This window comes from Crotalus tigris, unplaced genomic scaffold (genome assembly GCF_016545835.1).
Source record: "Crotalus tigris isolate CLP2741 ecotype Arizona unplaced genomic scaffold, ASM1654583v1 scf7180000024339.11422700, whole genome shotgun sequence".
NCBI classification, from domain to species: Eukaryota; Metazoa; Chordata; class Lepidosauria; order Squamata; family Viperidae; genus Crotalus; species Crotalus tigris.
Window position 1 is genome coordinate 5,665,215 of NW_024100509.1, and position 14,937 is coordinate 5,680,151.

Genomic DNA, 14,937 nt, shown 5'->3' on the forward strand with positions numbered 1-14,937 from the left:
GAGACCATAAGATATGGTCTCGCCCTGGAATTTATAACCATCCCTCTAGACCGATTTATTCAGTGTCCCACCTCAAGAAACACAAACAAGGCCGAGTTGGTATCCACGGCCATATACCATTTGTTAGAGATAGAGGCCATAGAACCAGTACCTCTGGAACAGAGAGGGCAGGGATTTTACTCCATTCTGTTCGTGGTTCCCAAGGCCTCGGGAGGTTGGAGGGCCATATTGGATTTAAAGGTACTCAATTACTTCCTAACCTACAGGAGGTTCAAGATGCAGTCCCTCAAATCCATTCTGGCCAGTATCAGAAAAGGGGATTTCCTCTCCTCTATAGACCTGACAGAGGCATACCTCCACATCCCTATCTTCCCACAACACCGCAGATTCCTCCGGTTTTGTTACGTCACCGGCATTTTCAGTACAGGGCTCTACCCTTCGGGCTTTCCTCGGCCCCTTGGGTATTCACAAAGATATTGGCAGTCTTGGCGGCCCATCTCAGATTAATTCCGGTGCACGTACAATGTTACCTGGATGATATAATTATCCAATCCAGTTCTTTCCGTTCTGCCCAATCAGACCTTCAACTCACAATCAATACTCTTCAGGAGCACAGATTTTCCATGAATTTCAAGAAGAGTCACACAACCCCTTCAACTCGCCTCCTTCACCTAGGAGCAATAATAGACTCAAATCTTTGCAAGGTTTACCTATCACAGGAGCACAAAGACAGTATCAGGTCACTTGTCCACAAGATCCGGAAAGAGAAGGTGGTTCCACTAGTCCAGCTGTCTCAGCTGTTGGGGAAGATGGTCTCCTGTCTGGGAATCGTTCCGTGGGCCAGACTACATTCCAGAGCTCTCCAGTGGTTTCTCCTTCCCTTCCAGAAACGGAACGTGCTTCCACAAGGAGGGTGAGAGTTCCACGTCACACACTGTTGTCTCTTTTGTGGTGGACGTCATCAGCAATGAACAGGGGATCCCTATTTAAGGAGCCTCCCAGGCTCACCTTGACTACGGACGCCAGCCTGTTCGGCTGGGGCGCCCACCTACAGACTCACATGGCACAGGGTCAATGGTCCCAGTCAGATTTATTGCATAACATAAATTGGCTAGAACTCAGAGCAATCCATCTGGCACTACGTCAATTTTCTGCCCTTATGGCGGGAAAGCATGTTCTAATACTAACGGACAACGTAACAGCCAAGGCTCATGTCAACAGACAAGGGACTCGGTCGTGGTCTCTCATGTTGGACACCCTGGACCTGGGTCTGTGGGCAAAGTCCAACCTGGAATCTAGAGCACATATCTGGGGAAGTGAATCGTCAAGCCGACTCACTGAACAGGGTCACAGTCGCCCACTCGAAGTGGCGCCTGGACCCGGCCCTGTTTAGGGAAATCTTGGACAGATTCAGACAACCATCCCTGTTTAGGGAAATCTTGGACAGATTCAGACAACCATAAGTGGATCTGTTTGCCTCCCTGACAAACTCCCAACTGCCCAGGTACTTCACAAGGTTTCCCTCACAGGGGGCAGAGGGAATGGATGCTCTCCAAAGCAAGTGGCCCAGGGGGCTCCTTTATGCATTTCCTCCTCTCCCCCTGATACCAGCGACCATCCGCAAGCTTCTTCAAGAACGGGCAGAAGTAATCTTAGTTGTCCCACACTGGCCAAGGTGACCATGGTTTGCCGACTTCGTGGATTTGTCACTCTCCCTACCGTGGAGGATTCAGCCGGGTCGCATCTCTCTCAGTCAGGGGAGACTTCAACACCCAAACCCCCAGTGGCTTCAACTAGCCGCTTGGCACTTGAACGGGACAGTTTAGTTAGGCAGTCCTATTTGTCTGGGGTGATCTCGATAATCCAGGCCTCAAGGTGACCCTCGACGAATAGGATTTATTATGCCACGTGGAGAAACTTCTGCACATGGTGTTCCAAACAGAACCTTGGACCGTTGGCGGTCACCTTTCCTGACATATTAGACTACCTCTTGGAGGGCCTGAATAAGGGTCTATCACATAGTACCCCCCTTAGACAGGTTGCGGCCTTATCAACATCCTCACATGCAACAATTTAGTCCCATTATCACAGCACCCTGCAGTTGGCGCCTTTCTAAAAGGGGCGGTTAACACTAAGCCTCCTACAGTGCATCTCTATCCCTCCTGGGACTTACCTAAGGTGTTACAGGCCCTCATGACATATCCGTTCGAACCCATCCGGTCTTGCTCACTTCACTTCCTTTCTCTGAAGGTTGCCTTTCTGGTGGCCACCACGTCGGCAAGACGTATTTCGGAACTGGTCGTGCTCTCGGTCAGAAGCAACCTGTGTATGTTTCTGGATGACAGAGTGGTCCTTAGATTGGACCCCTCTTTCATTCCGAAAGTCAATACCTGGTTCCATAGGTCCCAAGATTTGATTTTTCCAGACTTTTGCCCCAACCCGTCACATCGTCTGAAGGCTGTGGCATAAATTGGACGTGTGCAGGGCTCTGCACCATTATGTTAAGAGGACCGCTGCCTTTCGCAAGTTGGAGGCCCTGTTCGTGTCCTTCCAGCCCTCTTCCATGGGAAAGAAGGTGTCTTCAACCATTGGAAGATGGATCAGGGCATGCATTGCTCACACCTATAGATCACAGTCTCTCCTGGTACCTGCAAACATTACCGCTCATTCTACACGTAGCACGGCCACATCAGTGGCTTGGTCTACCCAGGCTTCTGTTGAGGAGATCTGTAGGGCAGCGACCTGGTCTTCTCTCTCTTCCTTTATAAGGCATTACAAACTTGATAAGTTCGCCGCAGTGGATGCCTCATTTGGTAGAAGGGTTTTGCAGCAGGTTGTTTCCTCACAGGGGACACATGCCTAGACTTCCCTCCCTTGGGGACATGGGGGCTTTGGTATGTCCCACCGGTGGATGCTACATTCATCATGTTGGAGAAGGGGTGTTGTCTTACCTGAACGCCTTTTCTCAGCATGATGATGTAGCATCCACACCCACCCTTAACGACAGTCTAGGCAGGTGTAGTTGTAGGAGGAGCCATTGCATCAAACTTCGTCATGGATGCTTCACATCAAAACTGGGAAGGCACCACCCAGGGAAGGCGTGGCTAAAGTTCTGACTTAGTCTCAACTGAACAGGAAGGCTGAGATTACCCACCGGTGGATGCTACATCATCATGCTGAGAAAAGGCATTCAGGTAAGACAACGCCCCATTACACCATAATACAGGCATAGGGGAGAGAACTAAGATTAGTATTTAGACTTAAAAGAAGCAACTTGAAAACTAAGATTATGAAGGATTCCATGGATAGAAATACTAGAGGGAAAAACAGTTCAAGATGGGTAACTGAAAAATGAGATAAAGGTGCAAACAAAAACAATACCACAGAGAAGGAAAAACAAGAGACTCCAGACATAACCAGAATGGTTGCACAAAGAGCTATCTGGAAAATTGAGGGACCAAAAAGACAAACATAAAAATGGAAAGAGGGGCACAAAACTAAAACAGAATACCAGCAAGTAGCCCAAATCTACAAAGATGAAGTCAGGAAAGCTAAGGCCCAGAATGAGCTAAGATTGACAATGCCCAAAATAACAAAAACATATGTAAGGAACAAGACAAAACTCAAGAAAATGATTGGTCCACTAATGTAACAGGTGACAGACAGCAGTGAGATAGCTAAACTACTTAATTCCTTCTTTGCATCTATTTATGGTATGATAAAGTTAATGTTGATTTTAACAATCACTTTGCTAGACGTGTCATACTAAGAGTTTGGAACAAATATAAAACAAGGTTTTTCACAAAGTTGCCTCTTTGGGTGTCCCCCCAGGAAGCTTTTTTTTTTTTAGAAAAGAAATGGTAGTGAAGCTGGACTGGTGGACTTATGATAAAATAATACTTTTCAACTCTGATGACCCTACCCTCAAGTTGAGGGAAGAGTTAGAATCAGAGGGCTATATTTGTCATTGGTTTACATATCAACAACTGAAAGAAAGTTTCAAACTAGATAGAAAGAGTTATGGGTTTGACTTTGTTAAAAATGAATTGGAAATCTTATTGCGTGGTAATGATAAACATAGGTTTATCTGTTTCTCACAAACCCATGTTGGCTTTTGGTAATGACTTTGTTTGCCTCTAGGTCAGGGGTGTCAAACTGCCGGCCTGTGGGCTATATGCGTCATGCCAAAACTACACCCACCCCATTGCAGGCAATGGAAAAAAAGTTGCAATACGTCACAACACATCATGTGATGTTGTGAGTTTGACACTCCTGCTCTAGGTGTTTGCTGATTGTTGCTTGATTATCTTTTCCAAGATCTTCCCAGGTATTGAGGTCAGGCTGATAGGTCTGTAGTTTTCTGGATCCATTTTTTTTCTTTTTTGAAGATGGGAACTACTTCAGCTCTTTTCTAGTCCTCTGGTAGTTCCCCAGTGCTCCAAGATCTTTGAAAGATATAGTTCAGTGGTTCTGAGATCACATCGGCCAGTTCTTTAAGGACTTTGGGGTGTAGTCCATCTGGTTGCGGTGATTTGAACTCATCTAGGGTGGATGGGGGCTCACTTATCATTTTCTTGCCTATCTTAATTTGTGTTTCTAATCTGTTTTTTACGATACTGTTTTTGATAGGTTGGACTTTTTCCCTTTGTGTAAATACGGATGCAAAAAAACAAATTGAGTAGTTCTGCTTTCTCCCTGTTGCTTGTCACTTTCTTGCCACTTTCTCTCACTAGTGGACCAATCATTTCCTTAACTTTTTTCTTGTTTTTACATGTTGAAAGAAGCTTTTTTTTTACTTTTGTTGCAAGCCTTAGTTCATTTTGAGCCTTAGCTTTCCTCACTTCATCTTTGCAGGCTATTCTGCCTTAGTTATGTGCCCCTCTTTCCACTTTTTATACTTGTCTTTTTTGTCTTTCAATGTATCAGTGAGTTCTTTATGCAGCCATGCTGGTTTCTTTTGAGAGCTGTTATTTTTCTTCTTTGTTGGTATTGTGCTAGACTGGGCTTTTATAATTTCACTTTTCAAAATTTCCCAAGCTTCTTGAGCTGTTTTCCCCTTGAGGATTCTCATCCATGGAATCCTTCCCAAGCTCTAAGTTTGTTGAAATTAGCTCTCTTAAAAGTCCAAGACTTTATTTGACTGTGTTCTACTGCTTGTGCTTGCATGTTGAATTCCAATAGTGCATGATCACTCCCCCCCCCCCAAGGTTCCTGTGGTTTCAACATCTTCTATCATTTCATCTCTGTTAGTGAGAATTAAGTCCAATATGGCTGATCCCCTAGTTCCTTTCTCTACTTTTTGGGAGACAAAGTTGTGTGCTAGGTTTGTCAGCAATCAGTTTGATCTTCCACTTGGTATAGAGTTTGTCTCCCAGTTGATGTCAGGGTAATTAAAGTCCCCCATTACTATTGTGATGTGCTTCCTACATACCTTAGTTAACTGACTAGCAAAAAGTTCATCTATTACCTCTGTTTGGTTGGGTGCCCTATAGTATACACCTATGGCAATATCATTTCTCCCCCCTTTTTATATTGACCCAAATGCATTCAAGACAGTTTTCATTTCTACATCTGTAGAGATGTAGTTATTTCTTATATAGAGAGCAATTCCACCTCCTGTTTTATTTGGTCTGTTTCTTTTAAATAATTTAAATCCCTCTAGCTGTGTGTTCCATTTGTGGTTTCATCCCACCAAGTTTCCGTAATAGCAACAATATCATATCTGCCCTCATTTACCTGAATTTCTAATCACCCTGTTTGTTGCTCATGCTCTGTGCATTGATGCATAGACATTTGAGTCCTTTATGACTAACCCTGTGTTTACTTTCTACATAACCAGTGTGGTGCCTGAGTTCCCCTATTTTCTTACCCCGTTTGATTAGTGCACTTTGTGTGGCATTTGTCTGCAATGGTATAGGGTCTCCTGCTTGAACAGGAGGTTGGACTAGAAAACCTCCAAAGTCCCTTTCAACTCTGTTATAGTCTTACTGTTAGTGATTCCTCTGATAAGAAAGCTTTATGGGAACCAGGAATCCCAAATAAAGGAAGGTTTAAAAGTCCTTTTCTCCCACATTTGAGGGAAAGATTTTAAATGCATAGAAATAAAAGCATTTAGAAAAGGGGCAGTGTGGCTTAAAATGCTTTTCCTGCATTCAGAGAGCTGATTTCAAGACCACAAAAATTAAAAGCTTCTTTACACTATTATTTCACAATAGCAATAGCACTTACAGTATACACCACTTCACAGTGCTTTTATAACTCTAAGTGGTTTACAGAGTCAGTATATTTCCCTCAACAATCTTGGTCCTCATTTTACCAACCTCGGAAGGATGGAAGGATGAGTCAACTTTAAACTGGTGAGGATCGAACCCTTGGCAGTCAGCAGAATTAGCCTGCAACACTGCATTCTAACTACTGCACCACCAATGTACAAAATAGAAATGGTTTCCTAAACACAGCACATCCTAGTGTTTCGTTAATTATTCACTTAACTTAGTTTTTATTTGAATCCATCTAGAATTATGGCTAGGTATGAGGTTAAGCTAACCATGCACCCTAGAGTTGACTGTTACCCTTTTCTTGATGGAATTAGGTTCCAATCGTTATGTCTAGTTATGACTGGTGCCCTCTGCATCACATGAGTTGTTTACTTTGATGGTGTTACTGACTAAACAAGCAGATAAGTCACTCATTAATGTTAGTATACATTGCATGTAGTCCTCAGCTTATGATCAGTTAACGCCCAAAGTTATGGCAGTGCTGAAAAAAGTGATTTATGACCTGGTCCTTGTATTTAAGATCATTGAAGTGTCCCATGATCACATGAAAAAAAATTCAGGTGCTGGGTAAATGGTATGTAAACACTTGATTTACTTAATGATTGTAGGGGAAAGGTTGTAAAGCAAGTGTGACTCATTTAATTGCATTGCTTAGTTACCATTCCAATTTTAGTCATAAATCAAGGTATTAACTACTAACATAGATCCTATCAACTAAAAGACTGAAACTAAGTACAAATTGCAGTGCTGCCTTTTCTATCATCAGTTAGCGTACCTTTCTGGTATGTTGCAATATCAGATTATCCGCTTGTATATGCTCCTTGTAAATCTTTCTACCACCTATATTTTCAGCAGAAGAAGATATGGAAAGTTCATCCTGTTCATTATAAGTGAAAGACAGAAGGCTATTGGATGTTCTTCTCTTTTATTCAGATTGCAATCCAAACAGGTTTAAGTTGTAGCTGCTAATTTGAATTTCCATAGGGACTGTGGATAAGTTAAATTGGTCCAATCAAACCAAATGTGGAACAGAATGTATCTGGAACTTATCTTGCAGAAGATACTCATGAGCTATTTTAAAGAAGTTAACTATCCACATTAGACAGCAGTCAATTAATTTACTTAGCTAATTAATGATTCATATGGTTCCCACATTGTCTGCCTTCAAGCAACCTTAAAAGGTTCCCCTGCCAACCCCCCCCCCCCAGGTCTTGGTGTGTTGGATAGACCTTCTGAGTTGAGAATGATATTGTTGGTGATTACATTGTCCCTCAGATGATGGTTGTTTTTTATTTAATGTTGTTTCTTGTAACTTGTGAAGCTGCTCAAAATAGTTTTGGACTTGGATGACCTAGAAATTCAAGAAAGAAATAAAGCCATCAAACACTTCAATTTCTTATGATTAATACTTTGAGCATTCCAAGAAGTTAAAGCACATTTAACTATCTCCAGTGATGGAGCGCCCACGATTTCTGGGGGTAAGCTGTTCCACTGCTTGATTGTCCTCACTGTCAGGAAGTTTCTCCTTAGTTCCAGATTGCTTCTCTCTTTGATCAGTTTCCAATCATTGATTCTCATCCTTCCATCTGGTGCTTTGGTGAAAACCTGGCCCTCTCTGCCATTACAGAGAGTAGTAATGCTAGAAAGTGGCCAGGTAGTGATAAAGACTTTGAATTTTAGTCCTGCTTCAGGCCCCAAAACCAGTTGATGACTTTGGGCTGGACACAATCTTTCAACCTGAGGAATGAGGCAAGAGCAACCACTTCCAAAAAGGTTGCCAAGGCAATCACCAGGAGTCAACGCTGACTTGAAGATAGAATAGAGCTGGAAGGGACCTTGGAGATCTTCTAGTCCAGCCCCCTGCTCATTTCAGGTAAGTGACTATCTAGTCCAGGGCTTTTCAACCTTTTCAGAAATTGTACCACCTTTACTACGTGACAATATTCAAGTACCACCAGTGATTAGCAAGGTGTCAAAAACTTGATGACTAAAAAAAGGGGGAGGGATTTTGGGTTTTACTGATTAGATTCATTTGTTGTTATAGAAATGGCTACTTTATAATATTATGAAAAAGTAAAAAGTTGAAGTTCAATGTTAATGCTTCCTGCTACTGCAACAGAGAAAGATGGAAGTCAATGCCTTTTCTTTTTCCCTTCTCCCCTCACTTTTTTCCTTTTTTCTTTCACCCTTTGCTCGCAAAAGCCCTTTGGTCTCTCTCTCATACACACATTCTCCCAGAAAGCCTTTCCTGTCTCTCTCACCCACTTCTCCTAGAAAGCCTTTTCTGACTCTCACACATATCTCCCAGAAAGTCTTTCCTCCATCTCTCTCACACATTTCTCCCAGAAAGCTTCCCCCCCCCTTCTCCTCACTACTTCTCTGACAAAAGCCTTTTCTCTGGAGTCTTTTCTCTCTCTCCCTCTCCAGCCAAATCTGCTTCCTTTTAAAGCCTCTCCTGTCTCCACCCCCCTCGTCCTTTCTTTTCAGGGTGTGCCAGAATTGCCAATCCTGGGGCCTTTGTCTTGCCCCAGCAGCCCTGCAGCTCCTGAGGACTCTCTCACTGCAAGTCCTGCACTGTGCCACTGTAGCTTGTTCCCTCCCCCACTACACTTGGCTAGGCTGGACAGGGTCGCATACCACCTGCCAGGTGCCAATGTAATACTGGTGGTACATGTATCTCTGGTTGAAAAGCCCTGGTCTAGTCTCTTCTTAAAGAGTGATGGAGCACCCATGATTTCTGAAGGCAAGCTGATTAATTATCCTCACTGTTAGGAAGTTTTTCCTTAATTCCAGGTTGCTTCTCTCTTTGGTCAGTTTTCAATCATTATTTCTTGTCCTGCCCTCTGGTACTTTGGAGAATAATTTGACCCCCTCTTCTTTGTGGCAGCCCCTCAAATACTGGAATACTGCTATCATGTCACCCGTATTTCTTTTCTTTAGACTAGCCCAGTGGTGGCGAACCTATGGCACGTGTGCCAGAGGTGGCACTCAGAGTCTGTTTGTGGGCATGCATGCCATGCCCTGGAGATGGCAACCGTCCCTCTTCAACCAGCTGCCTGAGGTCCCACGTGGGCAGATGCATCCTGGCACGGCTGGTTTCCCTCCCCCCTGTCCTGTTCCTCCTGGCCCCACATGCTCTCCTTTTTGCAGGCATGACCTACTGCATTACGTCAACTGTCGGCCAGCTGTCCAGCTCAGAAGTGGCTTCTCTGAACTGCTGGCAGTGGGCTGCGGAGCCCCAGAGTGAGCCAGTCGAGCTGGCAGGCTGTGGCTGCTGACGGACACCGTCGGCTCCCATGCACTCACTGGCCTCTGTGGGGGGGGGCAATGATGTCAGGCAGCAGCTGCCCCGGCCTCTGCCTCGCCTTGCCCCACGGCAATGGCACCCCACCTTGCCTTGCCTCGCAGCACGATCCTCCTGTCCACCATCCCACCTGCCAGAGACCCCCTGGATCTCCCCCAACCCTGCCCGGCCCCCACAGGCATCCCTCCCCATGAGCAACATCGAGGTGACCACACCCACTTTGGCCACACCCACCCAGTCTGCCATGACCACAGCCACACCCATCCAGTAGGCCATGTCCCGCCTGGCACCCAGTGATAAATAAGTGGGTTTGGGGTTGCAGTTTGGGCACTCAGTCTTAAAAGGCTCGCCATCACTGGACTAGCCAAACCCAAGTCCTGCAGCTGTTCTTCTAGTAAAACTTTGCTTTTCTCCACATTAAAATTCATTTTGTTGGATAGAGCCTATTGTTTGAGTTTGTCAAGATCTTTTTGGATCCTGAGCTTGTCTTCTGGGGTGTTGGGTATTCCTGCCAGTTTAGTGTCATCTGTAGATTTGATGAGATCCCCTTTTATTCCCTCATCTAAGTTATTTATAAAGATATTAAAGAGTACTGGGCCTAAGACGGAGCCTTCTGGTACCCCATTGCTTACTTCTCTCCATGTGGATGTAGTACCATTGAGGACTACTCGCTGAGTCAGTCAGCTATAGATCCATATGGTGGTGATGTTGCCTATCCCACCTTTTTCTAGCTTACTAAGCAACAGGTTGTGGTCTACTTTGTCAAATGCCTTACTGAAATCTAAGTATACTATGTCCACAGCGCTTCGCTGGTCTACTAATTTAGTCACTTTATCAAAGAATGAAATAAGATTGGTTTGGTATGATCTGTTTTCAGCAAACCCGTGCTGGCTACTCGTTATAACTTTGTTTGCTTCTAGTTGTTCACAGATCTGTTTTTTGATTATCTTTTCACGATCTTCCCAGGTATTAATGTTAGACTGATTGGTCTGTAGTTCCCTGGGTCTGTTTTTTTTTTCCTTTCTTCAAGATGGGAATATATATGTATACGTATATAAAATATCCTAGGAAAATGCAGCACTAAAATTCTTTTTTATTAAAATCAGATCAATTGGCTTATTCTAGTATCACAGAGGATACTGATATTTAATCTATTTATAATGTCATTATTTTGTGTTTGTGCAATCAACATATGCAGTATTTTTTGAAAAGGGCAAACAAACAAAATGTCAAGAAAATATTTATTATTAGACTTTAAAAACATTTGAGGAACATTTTACTACAAACCTTGTTTTAAGGCAAATGGTCAGGCCTGCAAATTAATGTGGTTTCAGTAATTCAAAGGAATACACTGAACTGAGATTGTTTCAAATTTGTTATATAAAACAATTAAAAGTGCTTCATGCTTTGATATCCCCTACCCTGAGTGTAATACAGTTCAGATACAATTGAGCAAATTCTTTAGAGCAATACTAGAACTACATACTATTTACAACATGAAGAATTGTAAACAGGATCTTGTACACTAGAGAGGTATATATAATAGTATGTTTATGTAAAAACATGTATGTTTTTTCTGCCTTTGTGTCTCATTTAGTAGTTTCATATAGTAAAGACACTTTAATTCTTAACATAACCAAAACATATTTAAGAGCGATTGATGAAAAAAAGACTCCAAAACTGAAATTAATTAAAAATGGAGAAAATAATGTTCAATTTCATTTATATATCATTCAAGCAGACTTTCTTCAATTTATCTTCCAATTTGATGTTCTGGTAAAGAAGAATATTTCTACCAACTCAGTTTTAACTGAGATTAAATATCTGAAAATAGTAAATAATGCCGATCCAAATCTTCAAAAAAAAACATGTCAAATATGAAGAATGTTAACATTCACATTTTCAGTTTCTGTGCAATTTGAGCTGGTAGTCTCTGTATGATGGCTTCTAAGGATACTTGAATATTCGGTATCTGGTTTTTCTAATCTGCTCTTTTTGCTTTTATCTGGGTAGTTCTGTACATATATCACACGATTATAAGCTTTAAGTCTTTTCCACAGCTGTACATAAACTTTGCATTGAACATACATGAAAAGAATTCCACCGGTGAAACCAATAGCTACAACTACTAGTTTAGTCCAAAATGGCCATTCTAGAATACCTGGGGTGCAGAAGGATTCAAAATGCTCAGAATTAGAATTTAAAGTTAAATAAAGCTGTAAGTCACTAGAATATTCAGATACACAACTCTTAAGATAGCAGCAAAAGATTTATATTAAGATCTAAAAATGTTAAACAAGCATTTGAGAGAAATGCATTGGAATACACACACACACACACATATAAAGAAAAAACATGTAATTTGCAATAAATTCAGTCAGCTTCCATTATTTGAAGAGAATACCAAGCTCATTTCTTTAACAACTATGTCTCATGTTTATGACTTATTTTGACTAAGCAAACCTAACTTAACTCCCTTTTTACTTGCTAATTGTAAGATGGTATCTCTGTTGTATTGTATGCTAAAGGTTACCGCTAAATCATAGCTTTGAGTAGATGAGCTACAGTTTACCCCTCCTAGCCATTAGTTTATTTTTAGTTCATGATCTGAAATTCTGGTTTCAGGTTGCCTTGGTTTGTTAGTTTAATTCTGATTTGCTATAATGACCTTTTATGGACACTACAAAATATAGGGAGCAGAAGAGATAATCTAAACCACTTTGCCACTTGGTACAGTATATATACACAATATAAATAAAAAAAATACTCATTACAGCAGTTCTAAGACTTCAGCAAAGAAGAGTCCGCCATCTCTTCAGATTTCACTCATATGACTAAATCTGCCAATACTTTTTCAGATCTTGCCCCCACCCATTCTTTCTCCAACAGATTCCTTTTACCCATCCATTTCTACAATGATAAAACTATCCTTCTCCAGTGTGCCCACTTAATTTTGCAGCTGCACTGGGAGAAGAGAATATTACAAAGGGACACCAGATTATTTTAGTAATATCTTGTATTTCTAGAATGATATAAATGGAAATTCTAATTCACAACTTTTCTCTTAAGAACACACACTCCAATTGGTAAAGCAGGAAAAGTTGTAATTGCTTTATTCAGTGGCAGAACTGTTGTACTCATGTAAGTTCAAAAGCACTTGCTCTAAATAATATTAGAATTATTTAGGTTAACCTTAATATTAAACTACTCCATTAAATACTAAACTCCTCCATTAAGAATAGAATAGAGCTGGAAGGGAACTTGGAGGTCTTCTACTCCAACCCCCCCACTCAAGCAGGAGAATCTACACTATCTCAGACAAGTGACTGTCCAGTCTCTTCTTAAAAACCTCCTGTGATGGAGCACCCACGATTTCTGAAGGCAAGGTGTTCCACTGGTTAATTGTCCTCACTGTTAGGAATTTTCTCCTTAATTCCAGGTTGCTTCTCTCTTTGATCAGTTTCTAACTATTGTTTCTTGTCCTGTCTTCTGGTGCTTTGGAGAATAATTTGACCCCCTCTTCTTTGTGGCAGCCCCACAAATACTGGAGTACTGCTATCATGTCACCTCTATTCCTTCTTTTCTTTAGACAAGCCTAACCCAAGTCCTACAGCCATTCTTCATATGTTTTAGTCTCCAGGCCTCTAAGTTCTTCTCTGAACCTTTTCCAAGGTCTCAACATCTTTTTTGTAGTATGGTGACCAAAATTGGTTGCAGTATTCCAGGTGTGGTCTCATTAGGGTTTTATAAAGCGGAATTAATATTTCGTGTGATCTTGATTCTGTGCCTGTTTGTACAACCCAGAATTGTATTAGCTTTTTTGGCTGCTGCTGCACATTGCTGGCTCATGGTCAAGTGATTGTCCACTAGGACTCCAAGATCCCTCTCACAGTTACTGTTTTTGAGCCAGGTCTCACCTAATCTGTACTTATATCTTTGATTAAATACTACACTACTACATTATCTTTGAAGACAGATTTTTTTATATCATGCTTATAGCTTAATTCTATCAGAATACAGTATCACTAAATTGACTGCAATGTATGGAAAGGAAATTATTTGTTTTTTGCCTTGCTTTGTCTTTGTATGTGTTTAGAATTTAATCCATGCTTAACAACCAAATGCATACAGGTTTCAACATTGGGTGACACGGAATTGAGGCAGCTCAGTTCTTGTGCACTGTGGTGATCATGAAATTAATCCAAATAATTCAGAGTCTGACATATACCAAAGATTTGGGTTGTTTTTTTGTTTTTTTTGTTTATCTTGGGACAGCTGGGACATGATCTGGATATGGAGGACGTTACTGTCAGCCCACTACCATGGCCAAATCATTGGCTGATGCCTTTCAACTTACCGGTGCCACCTATTCCCAGAGGGAGAAAGGACCTATTAATCCAATCTGCTCAAAACAGCTTGGGGTTCCAGAGGAAGTAGAAGCTTTAATGGATGGTTGGGCTGCAGCTCTACTTGTTGCCAAAAACTGGCCCACTGATGAGTTCAGGGATCCTTGGTACTCTCTGAGCTTGGTTGTTTTCGTTTCATTACCCAAACTAGGTAACATCATCAGTACTAATGCTAGGAGTAGCACTGATGATGTTACCTAGTTTTGGGTAATGAAACATCTGCAAAAAAAACAACCAAACTCAGAGAGCACCAAAGAACCATCATTTCAACCCTGAGCTACAAATATTCTCCTTCATTGGTACAAATGATGAGAGCACAGATCAGATTGGTCCTATGTGGCCTCTAGCTGTAAGTCAACCTCAGGCACTCCCTGGTTTTCTGAAGAATTCCAAGAAATGAAATACAGCAAAAGATGCCTATAGTAATGGCGAACCTCTTAGAGATCCAGTGCCCAAACTGCAACCAAAACCCACTTATTTATCACCGGGTGCCGGGTGGGCATGGCCACCGTGGTCATGGCAGACTGGGTGGGCGGGGCCAGGGTGGCAGAGGCCATTCCCTGGCCATCTACGGGGCACGGCACATGTGCCCACAGAGAGGGCTCTGAGTGCCACCTCTGGCACCCATTCCATAGGTTCGCCACCACTGCTAGAGTAAAACTGGAGGAAGACAAGAGTGAACCCAAACAATCACAAGTAAGAGCTCAAACTAAAAATTGCACTATGGTGAAAAGAACAGTAACACTTAAGTTATTTTTTGATTCCTATTGTAGATAATTGTCTAGCAGCCCTGTTTAAAATGACTTATTTTAAAAGATTTAAGATTTAAAAGATTTAACATAGCTGTATGTATAGCAAGTGATGTAATATGGCATCACTTGCTCCCTCAAAATAATATTAATCACCCTAGCTACTGACTCTATTTCTAGCTTCCTGAAAGAGCCAGGTG

The 14,937-nt window shown here is 42.0% G+C and overlaps 1 protein-coding gene across 10 annotated transcripts in view; it reads right to left on the minus strand.

Annotated features, from left to right (window-relative positions):
- Nucleotides 1-7,186: 7,186 nt before the first annotated feature.
- The window catches only part of LOC120300198, a 28,810-nt gene continuing 21,059 nt past the window's right edge, over nucleotides 7,187-14,937 (minus strand). For 8 of the 10 annotated variants that reach the window (XM_039325884.1, XM_039325886.1, XM_039325883.1 and 5 more), the window contains one exon: nucleotides 10,656-11,743. In XM_039325884.1, the coding sequence (XP_039181818.1) occupies nucleotides 11,454-11,743 (290 nt within the window). In that variant the 3' untranslated portion in view covers nucleotides 10,656-11,453. Of the gene's footprint in view, nucleotides 7,630-10,655; nucleotides 11,744-14,937 lie in introns of those variants that run through there. The other 2 variants (XM_039325888.1, XM_039325889.1) reach the window with 1 other exon arrangement.